The 21,034-nt window shown below is 36.6% G+C and overlaps 4 protein-coding genes across 4 annotated transcripts; 3 read left to right on the forward strand and 1 right to left on the reverse strand.

Moving 5' to 3' along the window:
- Positions 1-4,159: 4,159 nt before the first annotated feature.
- On the forward strand, positions 4,160-5,223 carry LOC106649917 (larval cuticle protein 8-like). The gene is made up of 2 exons (XM_014367646.1): positions 4,160-4,231; positions 4,894-5,223. The coding sequence occupies exons 1-2, from the start codon at positions 4,223-4,225 to the stop codon at positions 5,221-5,223; spliced, it is 339 nt and encodes a 112-aa protein (XP_014223132.1). The 5' UTR covers positions 4,160-4,222.
- A 2,642-nt stretch (positions 5,224-7,865) lies between these two features.
- On the forward strand, positions 7,866-8,606 carry LOC106649916 (endocuticle structural glycoprotein ABD-5-like). The gene is made up of 2 exons (XM_014367645.1): positions 7,866-7,950; positions 8,253-8,606. The coding sequence occupies exons 1-2, from the start codon at positions 7,942-7,944 to the stop codon at positions 8,604-8,606; spliced, it is 363 nt and encodes a 120-aa protein (XP_014223131.1). The 5' UTR covers positions 7,866-7,941.
- A 3,784-nt stretch (positions 8,607-12,390) lies between these two features.
- Positions 12,391-13,445, forward strand: LOC106649915 (endocuticle structural glycoprotein ABD-5-like). Its single transcript, XM_014367644.2, has 2 exons — positions 12,391-12,472; positions 13,054-13,445. The coding sequence occupies exons 1-2, from the start codon at positions 12,464-12,466 to the stop codon at positions 13,420-13,422; spliced, it is 378 nt and encodes a 125-aa protein (XP_014223130.1). The 5' UTR covers positions 12,391-12,463; the 3' UTR covers positions 13,423-13,445.
- A 1,800-nt stretch (positions 13,446-15,245) lies between these two features.
- On the reverse strand, positions 15,246-17,102 carry LOC106649914 (lipase 3-like). The gene is made up of 8 exons (XM_023461277.1): positions 16,911-17,102; positions 16,569-16,770; positions 16,388-16,502; positions 16,072-16,309; positions 15,805-15,969; positions 15,645-15,729; positions 15,481-15,581; positions 15,246-15,404 (listed from the first exon to the last, which is right to left on the reverse strand). Exons 1-8 carry the CDS (start codon positions 17,100-17,102, stop codon positions 15,246-15,248), a joined length of 1,257 nt encoding a protein of 418 aa, XP_023317045.1.
- Between the last annotated feature and the right edge of the window lie 3,932 nt (positions 17,103-21,034).

Below are 21,034 nucleotides of genomic sequence, written 5' to 3' on the forward strand. Positions count from 1 at the left end.
ACATAGTAAGTATTTACAGAACGTGTCAACGATCTCTACATGGCTGCGGAACATAATTGAATGATAATAATATGCACACACGTGTACTCTAATTCTATGTAAAATCACGTAAATTCAACCTGATTATGAATTTCATCTCTAAGATTTATCTAAAGGTGCCTAAGATGAAAAAGATAATAGTTTTCATCCATAATAAATATTTTAGTTGTGAAACTCAAATTGCAAATATTATTTAAATTTTCATCATAATTTATAATAGCACACATTCGTACTCATCAATCACATCGTGATACGTTACATCATCAGCCATTCATAATTCTGATACGAAAACATATTTTTTAACTAAATAGTAAAATAGTTTGTTATGTTAGATACAATTAAATATCATCAAATTATTTGTAAAACTAATTTCGCAAAATTTAAAACTCTCCCTCAATACTTCGTCAGCATAAATAACATAAAATAATCAGGGTCTATAACTAGATCGACTGATTATCACGCACGATAATCAACGTAACGCCTTGGACTAGGCCTTGTTATGTAAGGGCAAAAGCTATCCGAGCTTCTTATTGCCATTCTCGAGAGAGTAAAAGTTTTTTTAGAAATCCTATTAATCAATTATGATTATCGATTTTCGCTTAAACGGAGCATAACAGGCTCATTTACGAAATATCAGTTTTATCCAATTGATATTTCAAGGCGTGTAAATTGTGTACCATACAATTTGTACTTACGAAAATAATCTCAATTTTTCACGTATAATATCAGGCACATTTACCCAGCTAATGCATGCAATATTATATCAGAGCACGTGGTTTGCAAAAAAAATTACTCATACAGCCCTTTATTACCCAGAGGTTACCGATTTTTTTGTAATGTCTCACGCTTCGAGCGCGCCATTCTTCACGCGATTAAATATTATGTCAAAGTATCAAAGTAAGTGTCGGAAAAATGCGATTTTATGAGCAATTACGCTCAAGAATCATTTCTTTTTTGTTGATAATTCTGCAATCATAATTTTGCGATAATTTCTTGCGCACGGTCTATCAGCCGAAAACCGGTTATCAAAAAATTATATATATACATTCGATGCGATGAACAGCGGTCACCACGGCTCCTCGAGAGTCTCTGTACATCGTGAGCATTGGCCGCGATGTTAAAAATAATGTTTTATGTAATGTTTATTTCATTGAGAATTTGTGAATTTTAAAACGTATTTATGCTATGTAATACTACTTTTTTCGCTTTCATAACAGAAAAAATTTACGGAAAAAAATTTGCTATTAATTCGTGTGTGAACGCCTAAGATACTTATCGAATTACTTGAATTATTTGATGGTGTGTTACAACTAGATTATGATAGTTCACTAGATATGTTACGTGGACGATTTTTACTCTCGTGTCCACAGCTCATATGCGGTGTAAACTTTTCGAGTGCATTTATAAACTGATACCCATCGGTGAGGCTTTAAAAGCCCGAAGATGAAAAATTGACCTCGAAAGTTCGAGTATCATTGCGGCACATATAATATGCATGTATGTGTGTGTGCAATTTAAACAGGTGATTCCTTCGATTATACAAATGTGAGGAAGGTACAGGTTTTTTAATTCACCGAGCAATTTATTTATGATCATCTCTGCGGGTTATAAAGGATGTATATTGTTTCAACGGATATCATATGTGCATGTGTGTATAATACATACTTTTACTCTCGTATCTCGCTTCGATGCTTTAAGTGAACTACGTTCCGATTTTTTTTACCAAAAAAAACTTTCATGCAATGTTGAATTTGTGAAGGTTGCGCGTTTGGGGTATTTGATATTTTTAAAAATGTCTCGCAGCGTATTTGCAAAGAGACGCATCGAGCGATTTATCAACGTTTGTTACAGTCCAGCGGCAAACAAACATGTATTTATTCTTGTATGATTATTGCGGCCTCAAGTTATACTTTGGAGCGACAGAAAGTGTGTAATTTATTCATTACAATTTTTCTGAGTCTATTATTACTTCTTCTTCTTTTTTTTTTTTTTTTTTTTTTTGAATACATGAGCAAAAAATAACTCGTTTCCAAAAAGTCATCGCGATGTCAATGAACGCGGATGGTAATGTTGACAAGGCCGAAAGGACGATCTATAATAGACTATAGCTATGAAAAAATCTTCCTGCTTAAAATAGTAGTAAATAGCTTCGATTTATATTTTTTTCAAGAAGTGAGACACCTTGCGTATGAAAAGTAGCCTAGACTTCTTTTTATACACCTACCGTGCGGCTATATAACCTTTATGTATTAAATCAAAGTTGATTACAATAAATTCATAAATATATATGGCTTTGATATTTGAATTGACCACAGATACTTTTGGGATTTCCAAATTTTGAGAATGTCCACTTTTCAACCAAACAATAGGGGATCACCTAGGCTCGAGGGTTAAATTACACAGAATGCCATGTTACAATTATTGCACCAAGTAAATTACAAATGCGGACTATTACGGCCAAGATTCTTTGATTGATGGATTTCAAGTTCAGGCGATTAAATATAATTTTTTTGCCGAGAAAAAGTTATTAAAATTCCTCGACCAGAACGAAATCGAATTATTTCAATTCGTTTAAACTTTTTTAATTGACGCAGACTAGCTTAATACCTAGCTGCTATATACCGAGGTCATTCGGGTTTTCACATGGAAAATATCTAAATCCGTACCTAGAGTGTGTGAGAGCGAATTAATCATAAGAATTGTTAAATTTAAAAAAAATGAAAAATCTATCTCGACAAAGGATCCAGAGGCTCGTTTAAATATATATGTGAATAAATAAGTAATTATCACGAAAGAGCATAAAGTCGAGCGCCAGCGTATTATGATACAAATTTTATGTGAAAAATTCGAACACCATCTATTCATAAAGAGAGTAAGAAAGAGAGAGAAAAAAATGATTCGCGCAAAAGCCTGCAAATTATGAGGCATTCCTTAACTTTAACCTCTGCGTAAGAGCATCTCTTTTGAGCGCGTCACATTGAGTAATTTAACATTAAACTTCTGCCGCGCGCGCAAAAGAGAGAGAGAGCGTGTAGTGCTTGCGAAACGAAATGTTATATTATGCTCTCTTGCAACAGAATAAAAAAAGAAGTATAAATTATGATAAAGGTCAAATTGGCGACTTCGCGAGCTTTCGGATCATCCTCGATTATATTTGCGTTTGAAATATGAATTTTCCATATGTTTCATCGTCGATAATGTATGAGGGAAAAGATGTCGAGAAAAGCCATGTGGAGGTCATGACTGTACACTGTAATGACAACTCAATTGGAGCTGCCGAGTTGTGCAGTTGCGCCGTGATATTTCTCTGCCTCTCTAAGTAAGTGCAACTTTCTCAATTAGCTCCGCGTGCGCCGATTAATGTAATTGCGCCGCGCGTGATAAAATCTCTAAATGCAGGGAGGACAGGTATTACAATGAACTTGTGCACGACTGACGCAGCTAGTAGATACCCAAGCTACCAAGTGTTTAGAAAACTAAAATAAAGACAATTAAGGAGCTTTTTAGAAGAAAATTTAGTGGAAATGTCCCAAAATTTGCGATGAAAATTTTCAATTTTACTTTAGTATCTTCTTAATGATGCGCCAATTTTTCGACGAAACATTATATCATAGCAAAGGAGCTCGAAGCGAATATTTTCTATCAGATTATAAAAGGAAATTGGCGCGGAACCGGTCAAACGACCAAAATTTGTTCGCACACTAATTTCTCAAAAAGTCTAATTAAGTATTTACCAAAAGTCTTATTAGAGTCTGGCGCGCGGGAGTCAGCACTGTTCTCCAGAGACAGCGAGAGAGTAACAGGCGTACAATTTGTCCCCAAGGTCAAGGCAAATAATCGCGTCTGGCTGTATAATGTGTATCGCGCGGTAGCTATACATTATGCCGCAGGCGTGAGAGTTATACAGCGTCCGAATGATGAGTGCCTACTCCCGCTTTTTTCCTCATTTTTTTTCCTTTTTTAGCTTAAATGAAGAGTAGGTACGCGCGCGCGAAATGATCTTCTTGCGCTTTTTTGGCAACGCTGAGTAGGGAGGTCGTTTTTGACACCTGCGAATTTTGCGAGAGTATAAAAAGCGCGGCTTCTGCCAGATTCGACACATTCAGCTCATCGGTGCTTTCTCGCAGATATCGAGCCAATTCTCTAGTGTCACCTCTCCGTACACACTCCAAAAATCGCCAAAATGAAAACCGTGAGTATAAAATTGTTTAAATATAAAAAAAAAAGAAATAAAAAACTTGTGTAACTCTACGGCTCTCCTTTCATCGAGCATGACACGAGTGGCTTTTGTCTTTTTTCTTTCTCTCGTTCTCTTTTTCTTCCGCAAACACTGTATCATTTTTTTTTCGGGCACATAGTTGACCGAGCGCCTCTTTGACTTTGAAAGTGCGTATTACTCCTTGTCCTTTTTGTATTGTACACTTTGATTTAAAGATTAAGTAATATCCGGTGCGGTGTATTCTTTGTCATCTCTCGTATAATGTATGCACAAAAGCTCGCGCGCAAATATTTTCATTGTAAAATGCCGTCTATTAAGCCATGATACTTATTTACAGCTCAGAGCACACAGCGTTTAACATTTTTTAAATAATTGAACGTCGCTCCGTACATGAAGTTTCAAGTATACTACAAGTGTACATCTCGCGTGTATACGAGTAATTTTGCTCGTTAACTTGTTCTTTTTTTCTCTCGCTATTCGAAGCTGATTTGCGCACAGGCCATGCGTACAATGTATACACTTGTTTGCTTCCGCCTAGCGCCGTCAAAACGTCGGCAAAACTACTTTGTTTATTCGACTCGTTCGCGCCGATCATTAGCAGTGACTAATTCTCCGATTGATTTCTAATCCGGCAGGTCGCACTTTTCGTCGCCCTCTTCGCCGTGGCCATGGCTGCACCCCAATACCGCCAACAAGACGTGATCGTGACCAAGGAGAACCTCCACAACAACATCGGCGTCGAGGGATACAACTACGGCTACGAGCTGAGCGACGGCCAGACTCGCCAGGAGCAAGCCGAATTCATCGCCCCACGCAGCGCCAACGAGGAAGGCACCATGCGCGTCACCGGATCCTACAGCTGGGTTGACCCAGCCGACGGTCGCACCTACCTCGTCCGTTACGTCGCCGACGAGAACGGTTTCCGCGCCGAAGGAGATCATTTGCCAGTGGCTCCAGTAGCTTAAGCGACTATTATTATCTAGTTGAATTGATGTTGGAGTAGACAAATTGTCTTCTAGATACTTAAGTAGCTAGATTTTTATTTTTTTTAAAAGAATTTTTATAATAAAATGATGAAGCAAAATTTTGCCAAAGAAATCACACGCCTTTGATCATTTCTCTCAATTATGAATGTATGAGATAATCATTCATCCTTCAAGTTCATTAATTATATAAGCAATTTGTCGATTACAAGACACAAACTAATGGGTAAAAACTGATCGTGCAGCTTCTAGCGGATTTTATTGAATTAATCAATTGAGCCCGTTTGGCTTATGTTCAGCAAGCAAGAATAAAATCGACTAAGATTTCATGGGAAGAATCTGTTACCGATTTTTCCAATGTAAATGTCTGGGGCATAGAACTGAAACAAAAACACGTGCATAGCGCGCGCACTTCTCCCGCAGAAAATGACGTAACGCCTGCCACATATTTGTTCTACCAAGTAAACACGTGTGTTTTTGTTCCTGCTAAAAGGACGACCAAAATCACTATGAAAAAATTTCGTATTTACAAGCTGTTTATCGAAAGTCTTTTCTATCAGAAGATGAAATGAAGACGATTTGAACAGTAAAGTCATGCCCATTGTTAGTGGTGGGACTTGATATTTTGATAACTATAGATGATCAAAATGCAGTCGCAAAATCAACTTGTTCGAGTGGGAGACATTGACAACCTGACATGCGTATCATTCTAGTGATTGAATTTGTTTATGATTATTTTTCAGTTTTTTTTCTCATTAATGATAACCATTAATTATTACTCAAACCTCAAAGATATAATTTTTCAATTAGATTCCTCTTACAAATAACATTAATTAATTTTTAAAATTTTTTTTTCAAAATTATTTTCGTTACTGCTTTATTTTATTTTTAATTTATGCCCCTTTATTATACTTCATAAATAGTTTCATCAAGTATTAATGATTCTGCAGCTCTTCTATTTTTTTATCATGGGTATATATACCAGCTTCTTACGTTAACTATCAATTTACTATTAAATAGTGAATGAATCAAAATAAAACTTTTTAAGCCTTTTAAAATATAAAAATGATAATACAAGTAACAAATTTTATTCTTTTTTTCTAATTATTTCTAATAAAATAAATAGTCATGTGATCATTTAATCTAAACTCTTACAATAACAAATATAAAATGCATAATAAACCAAAAGTCTTAAATGAAGTTTGGTGAAATTAAATTTCAATTATAAACGATAAGTTCTTGACTCTTATTGAAGATAAATTGAAGGGTAAATGTAAATTTGCATTATAAGATGAGGCTTAAAATAAATATGAAATATGTTCGCTTCCGTCACCTGTGAAGCGTAAAAATTTGGTCAGTTAAAATAAAAAATTCGTCATCGTTGATAGGCACGAAAGCTACACCTTGCCTATGTATTTTTATGCTTTTCAACCCTTTCATAGCATCTTATGCATATTTCAATGTAGCTTGATTCAGTCACATTTATCAGCGACAATCGAAAGTAAATATTAAAAAAAAAATATCCCGCTAGCGTAAATTATTATCATACGCGCAAAGTTTCAAGTCCTTGCACGAACGGAAGGTTAAGGTGATTGAAATGCCACCCATGCTTAAAGAGTTCAATAATTGTATTGCTAACAGTTTCTCAGTCCTTGTCGTTGTATAAAGACTTTGAAGCTCAGCAAAAGTATCAAAGTACTCTGCATAAGCATCAAACGCTTACCTGTCATACGTTTCGAACGGAACAATTAGCAAATATGTTTCAATGATTACGATGAATTTGAAGAATGACGAGCATGCGTCGTAAAGAAATGCGTTAAAAATCCTTACACTCGTAATCAATTACGTCGAGTGAATGAAGTTTATAATTGAAAAAAGTCATTCTTTGTCCCACGACCCTTATTTTTCACAAAGACAATTTCAATTTATCGTCAGTTAAGACGGATAACTCTTCGGAAAGGATCTTTCATCGCTTACGCGCAAGTCCGTTGCGCAAGTCCTCGATTAGAAGCTGCAAAATCGTACAAAACACTCTTAATTTAAGACGTAATCGGTGGACATTGATTGCACTTATTAAAAAGCTCTCACAATAGCCGATGGTTTGTGCCGACGCATGTGTGCAGAAGAATGGTACCAGCTGCTGTGCGCACCATTAGCCGTTACGCGCCTCGACCTTCACCTATTGCACCATCGCACAGATCGGCGCGCATACTTTTGGCCTACGCTGCGGCGCTAAATACAAAAAATACCGATTCCCCTCCGCGCGTATACACAAAGCCTTACGGGACGAGATGTGTTATCTAATGTCCTCGAAGATCCAATCAGACATCATGTCTTATATTGTACGTCACGCCGGTGTACATCATCGCGCTCATATAATACGTACACGCGTGTGCGGCAGTGAATGGTCACGGTGAACGCATTAAATGCCTCGAGTATAGAAGGATCGTTATTATACGATGGGACCGCCCAACTCTTGCAGCGCTACGCGTGTGTACACATTATAGATCACGCATGTCCATGGGTAGGAGAGAAATTTTGGCCGCTCGTTATTGTACCAGCGATGGGAAGGAGTGCGAGCAAAATCTCGCGACTATATAAGCCGCCGCGTCTAACCAGGTTGGCATACTCGTCTGGCATAGCCGTCGCTGTTCCCATCGGATCCCAAAGACTCGCCTACGCTCACCTTTTCGCAAAATCATGAAGACGGTACGTAGCTCATCATCTTGTCAGAGATGGAAAGAGAAAAACTTTACTCTCGGAAGCATTGAGTAAACCTTCCCAAGCAGTGACTTACCAGTGCCGCGATCGTTATAATTACTTTTTGTTTTCATAATTATTTGCGTCAAGTGTCAAAGTGAAACTACATCGAGTGTTTTTCAGTGCTTTTGACTAGTAAATTTTGTTTGTGCTCTGCTATGACTCGTAGAAATTGTTTTTCTTTTCTTCAAAATTGTCCTTATATTTTACAAAGTGATAGCCATTGCATCGACTGCTCGTGTGTTTTTCAGATCGCAGTTTTCGCCGCCTTGATGGCCTGCGCCCTGGCCGCGCCACAACAGCTCCAATCCCGTGGCTCCGTCAAGTACAACGACGCCGAGACCTACCTGGTCCGCGAGACGCCCAGCGACAACATCGGCGTCGACGGCTACCAGTTCGCCTACGAGCTCAGCGACGGCCAGACCCGCCAGGAGAAGGCCGAGTTCATCGCCCCGCGCAACGCCAACGAGGAGGGCATCCTCCGTGTCACCGGCTCCTACAGCTACTACAACCCCTACGACGGCCAGACCTACACCGTGACCTACGTCGCCGACGAGAATGGATTCAGGCCCACCGGCGCCCATCTGCCAAAATCCGTAGTTTAAATTCTGTAGATGATAATATGAATTTAGTCGCATTTTTTGAATACTAATTTTGATAGAAAATTTAACTAATAATAATTAAGTCATTATTATATATCTAAGATTAAGATTTATAATAAAAAATATTTTTTCATTACATACTCGATCGACTATCAATTATTTCTTATTTCATTCATCAATTTCATAATCCAATTAAAATATGCGTGCAAAAAGTTAAAGCTATCTCTCGTACATATTTCAATTCATACAAGTTTTGAAAGAACTTTTTTGTAATAGCTCGCGGAATAGAAATGATACAGAAAATATAATCATCCTCAATCATGCGGCATCGAATATTTCTTTCAATATTTCGCAAAGTTTAACGGCTTTCGTCTAATGATATAATTCTTCGGAGGAAAAAAAAGCCAAATTAACTTTATTTATAAAATGTATGCATACGACTCATAAAGACTGTCGAATGAGAAATTGTCGATGATTTATGAGCAATCAATGGATCATTACACGCCTGTTACATGCCGTTTTTTCGTCCTCTTCTTCTTTTTCGAAAGGAACAATCGAACGAGAAGCGCATAATGCGCGATTATAACTCGAAAGTGAAGCAATTTTTTTTTAATTGCGAGAACCAAATGCCGACCTTGCTCGCTGCCGAGCGCGCGGGAAATTTAATACATCCTCGCGAGCTCGCGCACACGTCCTTGAACGTATAGAGAAACGTAAGAGATCGTCTTCTCTTATAAAAATTGTCCTTTTTTTGGTGGATACGATGGGCATGTGTATATCCTCGAAATTGCGAATTTATAAATATCGAATCAAGCGAAGTATCATCTCCATCGAAACGAAAGGAAAATCGGTAACGCGAAGGAAGCTCGTTATATAAAAAAAGATACTTCACCGGAACGGCATGTTTATACAAGAGCATATAGAAGATTTCTGGTAATCACACGTTCGCCGACAATGAGGCGGAAAAAGGGTCGCCGCCAGGCGCTCATCGATGTATCGCATTCTGCGAGTGAAACCGTAATCGGCCTACCCGTCATTATCTTTTCGATTTCTTTCGCAATGCACTGCAGACGCGTGTAATGTAGGCAACAGGTTCCCGCGCCAGCCCTCCGCCGTCGCGGCCTGCTATACATGGGATGCGCGTTCGATCGTCGCTGTTATTGTTATTGCAACACGATGTAGATCATCGCGGCGCAGGACCACCGCCTGCAGATTCGACCTCATTTTCCTCCTTCGGCTGCCACTGCAGATTTCTTGTTTTCTCTCTCTCTCTTTCTCTTGATCTTTCTCTCATTGCCGCTAACACGCACACAGGGGGTAGGCCAAGGTCATACGTATGCACTGCAGTCGGTGCGCGCGACGTAACGTAACCATGTTCTCGAGCTCTGCTGCCCGGTTTTTCCCTTTTTTACCCTTGTATAATGTAATCCCATGACTCGCGCGTGAGATTATTCTAAGTGCATCATCGCAAAGTCAAGACGTTTATTTTCGTCGTGAAAAAATCTGTATTATACACACACAAACAAACGATGACGTGTATCGTCGAAACGCGCTTACGTAATCGCGCGGGCGCACGGATTGTAAAATGATGTTTTTTTTGTGTTGTTCTTCTTCTTTTCAGCATTTTTCAGAAGACGTTTTATAATAGCTCGGGATAAAGGAGGAAGCTTCGGGACGAGAAAATTTACGAGCTATAACGACGTGCGTACAGGTATAATTTGATGTTGCAAGTGTACGAGCGACGACGAAGATGGATGATGAAAAGCGAGACACAATGCGCCTATTCGACAAATTTTATACTTATAAAGCATACGAGCTTGATTTTTATTCTGCGTGAACGGCCCGCATATGATATCATCATTTGCTTTTTCAACCCTATTTTACTCAAAAAATGGCTCGCGTATTGTTCGATAACGAAGCTGACAAGTAAAAACATCCTAGTTTTGGAATAATCATCAGGCAGAAGATTTCTTTCATATTTTCTATTGTTACATCTTTAACGAGGAGTACGAGAAAAAAATCCAACCTTCAAATCGCGTGAAAATGTATTTCAGTCATTTTTTCATCAGCCCCCGAGCACACTCGGAAGTTCAAAATGATGACAGATTGGTTTATTCAAATTAAAGTAGATCAAAAAGTTGCGCCAATGAACCGCGCTGCTTATGCGATTCCTTTGACAGACAACACCTCGACCGAATTTTGAGGTAAACATACTGTAAATTCCTCGAACACATCGTCCCCGAGTCGATCTTCAAGTTCAACTGCAAATTCAATAATAAGACAACAAAAAAGCTATTAATACTCATTGACTCTTTAATTGTGTAAACGAAGAAATTATTAAAATGTGATCGGTAAAATTCAAAAGATTATGATATACAGGCCAGACGCATATGTTTTACATTAAATAGACAAGCTGCGATCGCGCGGGATTAATTTCGTTCTTACTAAACAGCCATCAATAAGGCGAGATCTGATTTTTTTACATGAATTTTTCGAAATTCTCATTAAATGTCTGGGCCAGAAATAGTCGGTAGTTCCGCACACGCAAATAAAATTTACGGCACGAAGAGACGATCAGCCCATCCTCGTAACAATCGATAGTGTCCGTACAAATATTGGACAATTGCTTCACTCGCAAACATAATCAATGTGCCAATTCAAACATCGCACCTACGGATTATATATCGATGCATTTAATTTCTCGCAATGTTCTTCGTCTCGGTAACACACGCGATTCAACGAAAGAAGTTAATTTGGATTAGCGCATTCTCGCGAGGGAATTAAAATTTTCCAACTCTCTTTCTCTCTCGGTCGATCTTTTACAGCTGCAACGACTAAGTACACTGGTTACATTCTAGATCTCTAGTTATCCGCTATTGAAATAAAAAAAGAGGATTCCAAGCGCGTACGCAGAAGAAGCTTTCAACTATGTGGGCACGATCCTCTCCGTGTATTATATACGCAACATTGATTAGACAGTTATAAATGTAATGCAAAGTACATAGATAATAATTACGACGAACGCAAAGTGGCGCGTTAAAAATGAATATCCAAGATATTCGAATCGTATAGGCATACTGCGCCTCGAGCGGGAAAAATGATGCTTCCAAAGCGTATGTAATGTTTACATGTATATGTACGGCAGATGGACGTTATATTGGTTTATAATATAATATTAGCCTCCTGGACGTCCTTGCCGATCGGAGGCGATCGCGCGCAGCTCGTTAAATTGGAACTTGTGCGTGCGCAGTGTGTTGCAATGGTATAATATGCCCGCAACGACCTGCTGCACTGCACTGCACACCGAGCGCACGGCTGAGGCCTCTTTTTGCACACAACGTTATCTAATGCGTTTTAAAGTAAAGTCCGCCCACCCATGCATCATGCGAGCAAGTGTATATTATATACGTCTACGTGTGTGTGTGTGCGCGTCCGCGATGAACCAATGCCTTGGCGCGCGTTGACGCGGATGATCCAAAAGTGATGGGATGAGGTGAACGGCGGCAATAATACCTCGAGCGCCGAGGAGGATTGCGCGTGCATAATACTCGGCGTTAAGTATCCTATATACCCGCGCACACGTATACACGTACACAGATGCCGAAAGGCAAAGACACTTTTTTTTTCTCTCTCTTTCATTTCTCGTGCCGGTACTTCTTTCTCGCCGTCGTCGTCGTCTTCTTCTTTTTTGACGCTGAAGGACTACACCATCGCTCCTCGCTCGCGTGTACCCGCCCGTGCCCGGCCAAGAGAGTATATAATAAGCTGGATCCAGACTGGACCTCAATCAGTTTTCGATACTCGCTCCGATCGTTCGGTTCTCGCAGTTCTCTCTCCTCGTGAAACAGACAATCATCAACATGAAGACGGTAAGCTTGGAAACGCGATCGAGCTGCTTCTCCTCGGTATCAGTGCAACCATAACGCGCTCGCTCGTCGCTATTTCGCTAAAAGCTCGTAGCGCTTTTTTCGCACAAAGACGCGCAAGCTCGAGCGTTTATAACTTTCAAAATTGACTTGGATCAATTTTTCTTCTACCACATAAGTGCTCTTTTTGCTATTGATAATTTAACATAAAGGTGCTCGTGTGGCTTTGATATTTTTTTCATTACTCGGGTCTATCAGTTTTCGAGTTAATTTTGGCTTATCCAGCAAGTATGTGTATTCTTAAAAACGAATGTGTCTGTGCTTCATGTACGCGAATACACTTTATGGCAATACTAAATTGAAAGGTGTGACAGTGATGACGTCGTATAAATATTTCACTAATGTTGTCGAATCTCATAATTTTTCACCGCGTCTTTGTAAAACTATGTAAGAGTCTCGTACGTGACAATTTTACCGAACAAATGTATTTTTTCTTTGTTTCTTTTTGAAGAAAAAACAAACAAATATAATAATTTGAATAAAAACTAATCTTGAAGGATTATTGTGTTGTTTCGCTCGCTCAGATCGCAGTTTTCGCCGCCTTGATGGCCTGCGCCCTCGCCGCACCCCAGCTCCAGAGCCGCAGCCAGTTCGGCGGTCAGATCGCCCGGGAGGTGAACCAGCAGGAGGTGCACGTGGTGCGCGAGACGCCCCACAACAACATCGGCGTCGACGGCTACCAATACGCCTACGAACTGAGCGACGGCTCCAGCCGCCAGGAGCAAGCCGAGTTCATCGCCCCGCGTAGCGCCGACGAGGAGGGAATCCTCCGCGTGTCGGGCTCCTACAGCTACTTCAACCCCTACGACGGCCAGACCTACACCGTGACCTACGTCGCCGACGAGAATGGATTCAGGCCCACCGGCGCCCATCTGCCCAAAGCTGCCTTTTAAACAAGAAAAAACATACATCTCGAGCCGTATTTGAATAGTTGTTTGTCTTTTTTAAGGCATGTCGTCGGGGAGGAGAGTTTTTTTTGATGAATTAGTTTTTTAAATAAACCATTTTTTCATAAAACAATTTTGCTTCATTAAATTATCCTATCCATTGATTTTTTTTCTTCGTGTAGTGCAATCAACTTAAGTAGAATGTGATTAAGTAAGCTTACTCTCTTCATGAATTTTCATTCAATACAGAAACTCAAGATAGTTTAATACACGAAGTAAAAGTTGATTTCAATTTTTCAGTTACATTTTCGAGTAACAGTAACTTTCAAAAATAAGTCGTTGAAGATTTAAAGAAATTGAAAATATTTTTTTTAATCCTTATTTGAAATTAATATAAATAAAAAATAGTAAAACTATTATCATAATAATCGTAGGGACAATAACTTATTAAAATTACATTGCGTAACGAGAGTAAAATTCGCTAGACTCGAGCAACCTTGAAATTTGTGCCAAGTAGACAAACTCACACCCCCGTTACGTAATGTATTCAGCAAAAAATCAATAAAAATTTTTCAAGTTTTACCCATAAACTTTATTTATCACTATAAGTGCACACAATTTCAACACCTACTATTAAAAGTTAAAATGAAGAAGATAATATTTTATATATGATTCACCTTCAATAATACTGCATATGACATCCAAAAGATTACCGTGAAAAACGCCTCGAGGAGAGACCGATACTAGTATGCAATCGGTATAAAGCGGCAATATTTATAACTTTTGCGAAATCCACTTACAAATATGTAATTGCATTAAAGTATTTTTCGTAATTTTTTCACTTTTTCAATCTATCTTTTTTCCTATTTTTTAAATTCATTCTATCTATGACTGAAAAATACACTCAGAATTAGGAAACAATACGTAAATAAGTTAGTTCTCAAAACTATTGCCTATGACTAACTTTACCCACCAACTTAATAGATATAATCAGTTTTCTTTTTTGAAAAATTGGAAAAAGTGATTTTATCAGGTGTCGATGAATTTTTTATGTTTTTTCTAATATTAAAAAAATTGGTTCCAACGATAAGTACATACATCGTATGAACCGAATGCCATCATTAGTTTAAGCCTATCAAATTATTTTCAGTGATTAAATAGCATTTTCTTTGGAGTTTTTTAACGAAAACAATATCGGGTTTGCATCTTTTATTTTAAAAATTTATTTAAAACGCCACAAAATTTTGAATACATTATTCTATTACTTCCAAACTAAAACCATTTAAAATTTTCTTTTTTCTAAAGTGATTCAAGAAAAAAATCGAAAAAAAATTTTTTTTTCATTTAATACAATTGTTGACGCTTAAATCTAATTGATCAAAACCAATTCGTACTTTATTTGGTACAATTTCATGTGTTGAAGAATATTTTATCATTGATTCTATCCATACTTCCAGCGCACTGCACGCGTCCTTTTCTGTCTTTTCCGATTCTGCCATTTTTAATACTTAAAATGAAAAAAAATTATAATAAATTTAGAAAATACGCAACGGACCAGCTTTTTCACACTAGCGCCCGCTGTATATAATCAATCAAAACTAGTCTCACAAGCCACACTCGTAAATGCGCACCACCAAACGTCCTACGGCACGCTGTTAAACGCTTCAAGACTGATCGCTTTAAAAACTCACCATTCTAATAAAATAGGATTCGGTTGCCGAAAGAGAGTTCCCCAAAGCAGCAAAGCTATTTAAATTTACCCATGCACCTATTTTGAACTTCGTTTTATAAATTATACACCAGACTCAAATATTATTAACTTTTTTTGACTATGGGCTTATTAACTGAGACATATCTTTGATTATTTTGTCGTACACTAGTTCCTTTACGTGTTTTGACCACAAGAAATCAATGTGATTAAAATACTCGTAAGACACGAGGAATCTTTTTTGCAAGTTTGGTAGAATATTAGATAATCTCTTAACATCCTGCAAAACATAAATATACTTAGCACTTTAAGATTTGTAAAAATACATTTTTTTAATTGCGTCTAAAGATACGTACTGATACGCTAGAAAGCCAATCATTTTTACTGTGGTACAAAAATACTTTGCTCGTAACTTTTTTTAAATTGTACTCGATACCTTTCATCGATTGAAAACCACCTGCAAGAAATTCATAGGTGAATGATTGACCAAACAATTTTTTAAATAACTTAAATGATTTACCTTTACTTATTAGATGAGCATAATGCATAAACTGCTGAATGCTCGCTCCCGCTGGGACTTGGTATAAAATGTGTCGTAGCAGCAGCTAATTTAAAATAGGATCACAATGATGAATATTCAGCATCGAGTATTTCAATTAAAAGAAAAAATTGTACTGTACCGTATCGAATTCAGTCCAATCGATACCGACGATTAGTAAAAAGGAATTGACGCATACAGGTTGTAAGATCGATCCACTTTGACAGAGTTGTGAACCAAACCACTTGAAAAAGTAATTGGTCGGTTTGAATTCACCTCGAAGGCCCATCATGAGGTAAAGCAATGGCTATACAACAGGAATACAAATAGAAACGTAAACTTTATCACAATGTCTATATCATATAAAAAAGAATAATCGAATGCAAATAAAAATGATTACTTTTAAGACTTTCCTCATTTTAGCGAGAAACCGCATAACAGGGCTAAACATTCCCTTGCAATGAGCGACGGGTGCAAGCGCAAACATCGCCTCGACTTTGTCGTTATACTCGGGTCGACTGCTGGTCATGACGAAGTACGACGTGGTACCTTGGCTGAAACCCACGTATATAAGTTTATGGCGGTTGGTTTGCTTCAAAACGTAATCGATCGACGCTGGTAAGTCGTATAATCCCATTTCGTGCCAACTGAATATAAAAATCACAGTTAAAAAATGAAGCATAGTTGATTGAGAAAATTACTCCAAAGTTTCAATTGTGGCCTACTCGAATTCCCAAAACTCTCGTCTATCCGGTGACATGCTCTCGTGATATCGAGAGTAAATATTGCCTCGGCTATTACCCATCCACACATCGTAGCCTGCATCGGAAAGGAGGAATCCTGAAAATCAAATCGAAAGGCATTTAATATACATTGCAGGTTGTGAACCACAAAAGTTTGGCTTACCAAGACCTTTCTTAGGTCCCGCTAAGACCCAATCTATAGACGAGGTTAGTAGGCCATGTTGAAGGAAAACCACCGGCTTATCTTGTCGACTTGAATTAAGTTTTCGGTTGCCACTTATCCTGTGAATCTCGAGAATGTAACCATCCTCCGTTACTACATGGTGAATTTCGGATTTATATCCATAGTACTCGATTAGTTCAGGCTAAAAGTTATTATGCACCAATTAATGAAAGGATATTTTCAGATAGAGAAAGATGAGAGTTCAAGTATTGTTTTTTCAGTCATCTATTTGACTAGAAATAATTTTTTGTCAAAATTATTTTTCAACTAATCTGTACTTACTACCGTCAACTTCTCGTAGCTGCTAAGTGGCGTATCACTCGAAGTGGTGGTCAGATTCAGTCCTGGAGGCAGGACATTATTGATGAAAAGTGGATCCGACTGAATCGTTTTCACATATTCTTCATAGGACGGAAGGAACTCACAAGAACAACATAATATACCGGTGACGAATATTAATAAGTTGAAAATCATTGTGTATTGGTAGAAAATCGAAAACTAAATAAATCGATCGAATACATTGTAATCGATCTTATATACTTGGATATCAATCGATGTAAATGATACAGTCTTTGTTTTGTATAGATTCTTATCGTCAAAGATTGTATATCAATGATAATCGAGAATTAGCAGAATCTGTTATTTTAATCAAAAGAAAAATTGGCGTTTCCACGTTCCTCCATGGTATTCTTTATTGATAGACCGTCAACTGACTACGCTCTAAATCCAAAAGATTAAAGGTAACGCTGTTAAGAGTAATATGCGCACATTATACTTTTTAAATTTGTTACCCGCGCAGATTACACTTTTATAAAATCATCGATTTCAGAAAAGAGAAAAAGAATAATTCACCTCAAAATATAATCGACGCTAATTACTTTTTTGCAATTCCTATTGAATATATAGTCATTAAGTATGGATCAAAATAATACTCTTTTAAATTTTGGTCCACCCATACGTCACCAATTTGGATGAGCTTTTGATATGCTATTAATGCATAGAAAAAAATTCGCCGAAGATTCTAGACCATCCACTTTTGGTTTTAGGAATTCAAAAATAACTATAAAAAAACCTATCAATTTTTCGCTTGTTTTTGCGCATTTCCATGCCCCTTGGGTTCCCAAGAACAATTTTTATGGTCGGTTACACACGTCAAGTGACGAAAATTCTAATCGGTATTTTACCCTCTAAAAATTTGGATTTTTTTATAGAATGCTCACGTTATAAACTTTGAAGTTTGATGAAAAATAGTTTATACTCTTCGAAAGTTACTTTATTAGACTCGAAACGATTGATTATCATAAATACCGTTAGCTCTTTACAATAATTTCAGAAAAAATATGTTTTTTAGGTTGAAAGAAAGAATGTTCCCTTAATTTTCCCCGATATTATTTATCCGTTTAAATCATGAAGTCATAATTTTGCACAATTTACAGGTTTACATGAACAGTGGAATTAGGTGAGAGCCAGTGACTTGAAAAAGTGAGACTTGTTTTACTAAAAAAATTTACCATATAATCTTCATGACTAAACTGGCTAATATATTTTTGGACGACCAAAGATCTCACAGCCAGAACTTTAACAGAAGTCCACGGAACTTCGGTTGTTTGCCGACATTCCAATTATATCTATGTATGATTGATATTTTATCAATTACGGACCCTTTTCTACTTATGTTCATATTCGTATCCAGCTAAATAATTAAAATTAACGATTTATTTTTACAAAAAAAAAAATGAAAAAATGGTTGCATAAACGTAACTATTTTATTTAAATGCTTCTACTAAGTTTTGATCTCTTATAAGAAACTCAATTCAAAGTTAAGTGAAAATAAGGATAGATCCATTACAAATTTTGCAGCACAAATAAACAACAATGTAATTAACAGCTATTAGGGATGCCAAAAGTAAGCAGAAAAAAGATGAATAATGTGTTTCTTTTTTTTATCATATTTTGAGTTTGATTATACAATCACTATCAATAATGCATTGATAAAAAAAACAATTGATATGCCAGAGAAAAGGAGGAAAATAATCAATAATCCGTTTTATATTTTATTCTATTTTGAGATGGATAATACAATCATTATCAATATTGTACTTAAAAAAAATAAAAACAATTGATTTTACATTATAAAAAAGTAATTTTTTACCATTTTTTTCTCATTATTTACTTACCTCGTACCTGACCCTGAATAATTATCTATTTTAACAATTAATACCTTAATCAATTTCAGGTTGGTAAAGTCAGCGCCCAGATTTTAAAAAAATGCGTTTTTACTATTTTTATTAACAAGACTCGCTGGTGCGTGAAAAGTTATTATAAACAGCAAAATTTTACGTTTGCGAGTCAAAAATTTTCCATAGAAAAGTGCCTTTTCAAAATGGGTGCTCGAAATTTCAGCACCTAAAGAAAATTTGTCTTATTTCATATTCGGTTATACTTTTTAACACGATTGAGGCAAGAAATCGATTGTTCGTCGAACGCGCAAACGATTGGTACTTTTTATTTCACCCTACGAAATGTAAATTCTGTTAATTTATATAAAATAGATAAATTGATATCATAATCAAATTCTGGTACCCGTGCTAGAACCCAAAGTATTAATCAAAATAAAAATATTTTCTCTCGATAACAATACTAACCGCCTTATTCGAGCCATGTTTTAATCTTCAAATATGTAACCGAAACAACCCTATACTATCATATTTTTGACAGTAAATAAACAAGTTACCCAAGAAAATCAAGTTTGTTTCTTTTTTCGATTTTAGAATATGAAGTTGTAAATAACCAAATCAACCTGAAACTTAAACATTTTTATAATATAATATCAATTGTTTTTGTTTTTTAATTACAATTTCAAGAATGATTGTATTATATATTTCAAAATGAAATAAAGTATGAAATTAATCATTGATTGTTTCCCTCCTTTTCTCTTGCTAAAATTTGAGTTCTAACTTAACCAACTTTTTAATTTTATTTTCAATGAAATTGTAGCTGAACGGTGGATACATATTTTTAATGGAAAAAATCTATATACAGTAAAACTTCGATAATTCGAACTTCTATAATTCGAATTCAAGCTCTGTTTTTAGCGTTTTCGATGTAAATTCAATGTTAATTTACCTCGATAATTCGAACAATATCATAATTCGAAATTTTGATAATTCGAAATGAAATTTTGCATTTAGAGTCAAGATACCATATGAATTTACGTCGATAATTCGAAATGTTTGATGTTGAGTTCAATCCATTACGCGGAGAAAGTGGTAGTGTGAACTATGAATCGGCCGCGGCTTGAATGACATCGCTCGATCCGATTGGCAAAACAGTTAATCCCTAGTGTTTTCGAACTGTCAAAGCAAAGCCTATAGAATACACCTCGAACAAAATAACTTGAAACATTTTTACAAAAAAGAAATTGTCTCTAGAATATTAGCAGGAATGGATGATTCAACGGCTAACATCAAAATAGATTTTTTAGTCGAAAGTAGAATGTTGCTGATATTTTAAACAAGAAACGGAAATTTAATGAGGAATCATCTGATGATGTTGACGAAGGAGAAAAAAGTACCAGGAAAATCATTCCTACATCGAGTGAAGCAATCAAAAAGTTTGAAGGAGTGGGAGATTTCATCGAGTTGTAATAAAGAAGTTTCTGATTATTTATTTTTTGCAATGCAAAAAGTTGAATCCTTTCTTATAAAAAAAAAAAACAAAAACAAAAGCTGTTGGTTCTATCTAATAGTTATTTATGTAACAAGTGCCCAAAAGGCGTTTTTGGGCACGAGTGTGCGCAAAAAGCTGGGCACGTGTTGCATACAAAATTTTATGCAATAGGAGACGAAAAATACTTTCATTTAAGTGAGGCGTTTTACCGCACACCCGTGTCCAAAATGAGGCATTTTACCGCACAAAACGCTTTTTGCGCACTAAAAAATGTGCGAAAAAAGACATTTTTCGTCATACTATTGCATAAAATGACTTTTTATTTTAATTATAATTGTGTTTAAATATTTAATTATTTAATTTCTCCTCTCTTTTACTTTGTTAATTCGAACTTCGTTAATTCGAAATTCTCGATAATTCGAAATTACAGCCTGTATTTAGGATTTCGAATTATCGAAGTTTTACTGTATATTGGATTTCGCTATTATCGATTAAAAAAATTAGTTCTTTAGATTTTCGAGAGGTAACAGCAGCACAAAAAGAAAGGCATTACACGAATCGAAGAAGATTTTGATTCAGTCAGGAGGATGTTGATTGGGGTACTATTTCTATAGCCCAATGCTGTTCGCAGTACACTTTTTTATGACGCATTTTACGTCAATTTTCCCAAGGCCGCCCCAGGTGTTATTATTTCGGCAAATCTCTCAATTTCTAACTACGGAAGATCGAGCACTGGC

Source organism: Trichogramma pretiosum, unplaced genomic scaffold, assembly GCF_000599845.2.
Source record: "Trichogramma pretiosum strain Unisexual culture from Peru unplaced genomic scaffold, Tpre_2.0 scaffold15, whole genome shotgun sequence".
Classification (NCBI taxonomy): domain Eukaryota; kingdom Metazoa; phylum Arthropoda; class Insecta; order Hymenoptera; family Trichogrammatidae; genus Trichogramma; species Trichogramma pretiosum.

Coding starts and splice junctions, on each gene's coding strand:
- LOC106649914 (XM_023461277.1), bottom strand. CDS start 17,102: ATGATTTTCAACTTATTAATATTCGTCACCGGTATATTATGTTGTTCT. Junction 16,771..16,910: donor GCTACGAGAAGTTGACGGTA/GTAAGTACAGAT, acceptor AATAACTTTTAG/CCTGAACTAATCGAGTACTA. Junction 15,405..15,480: donor ATTGGCTTTCTAGCGTATCA/GTACGTATCTTT, acceptor TATGTTTTGCAG/GATGTTAAGAGATTATCTAA.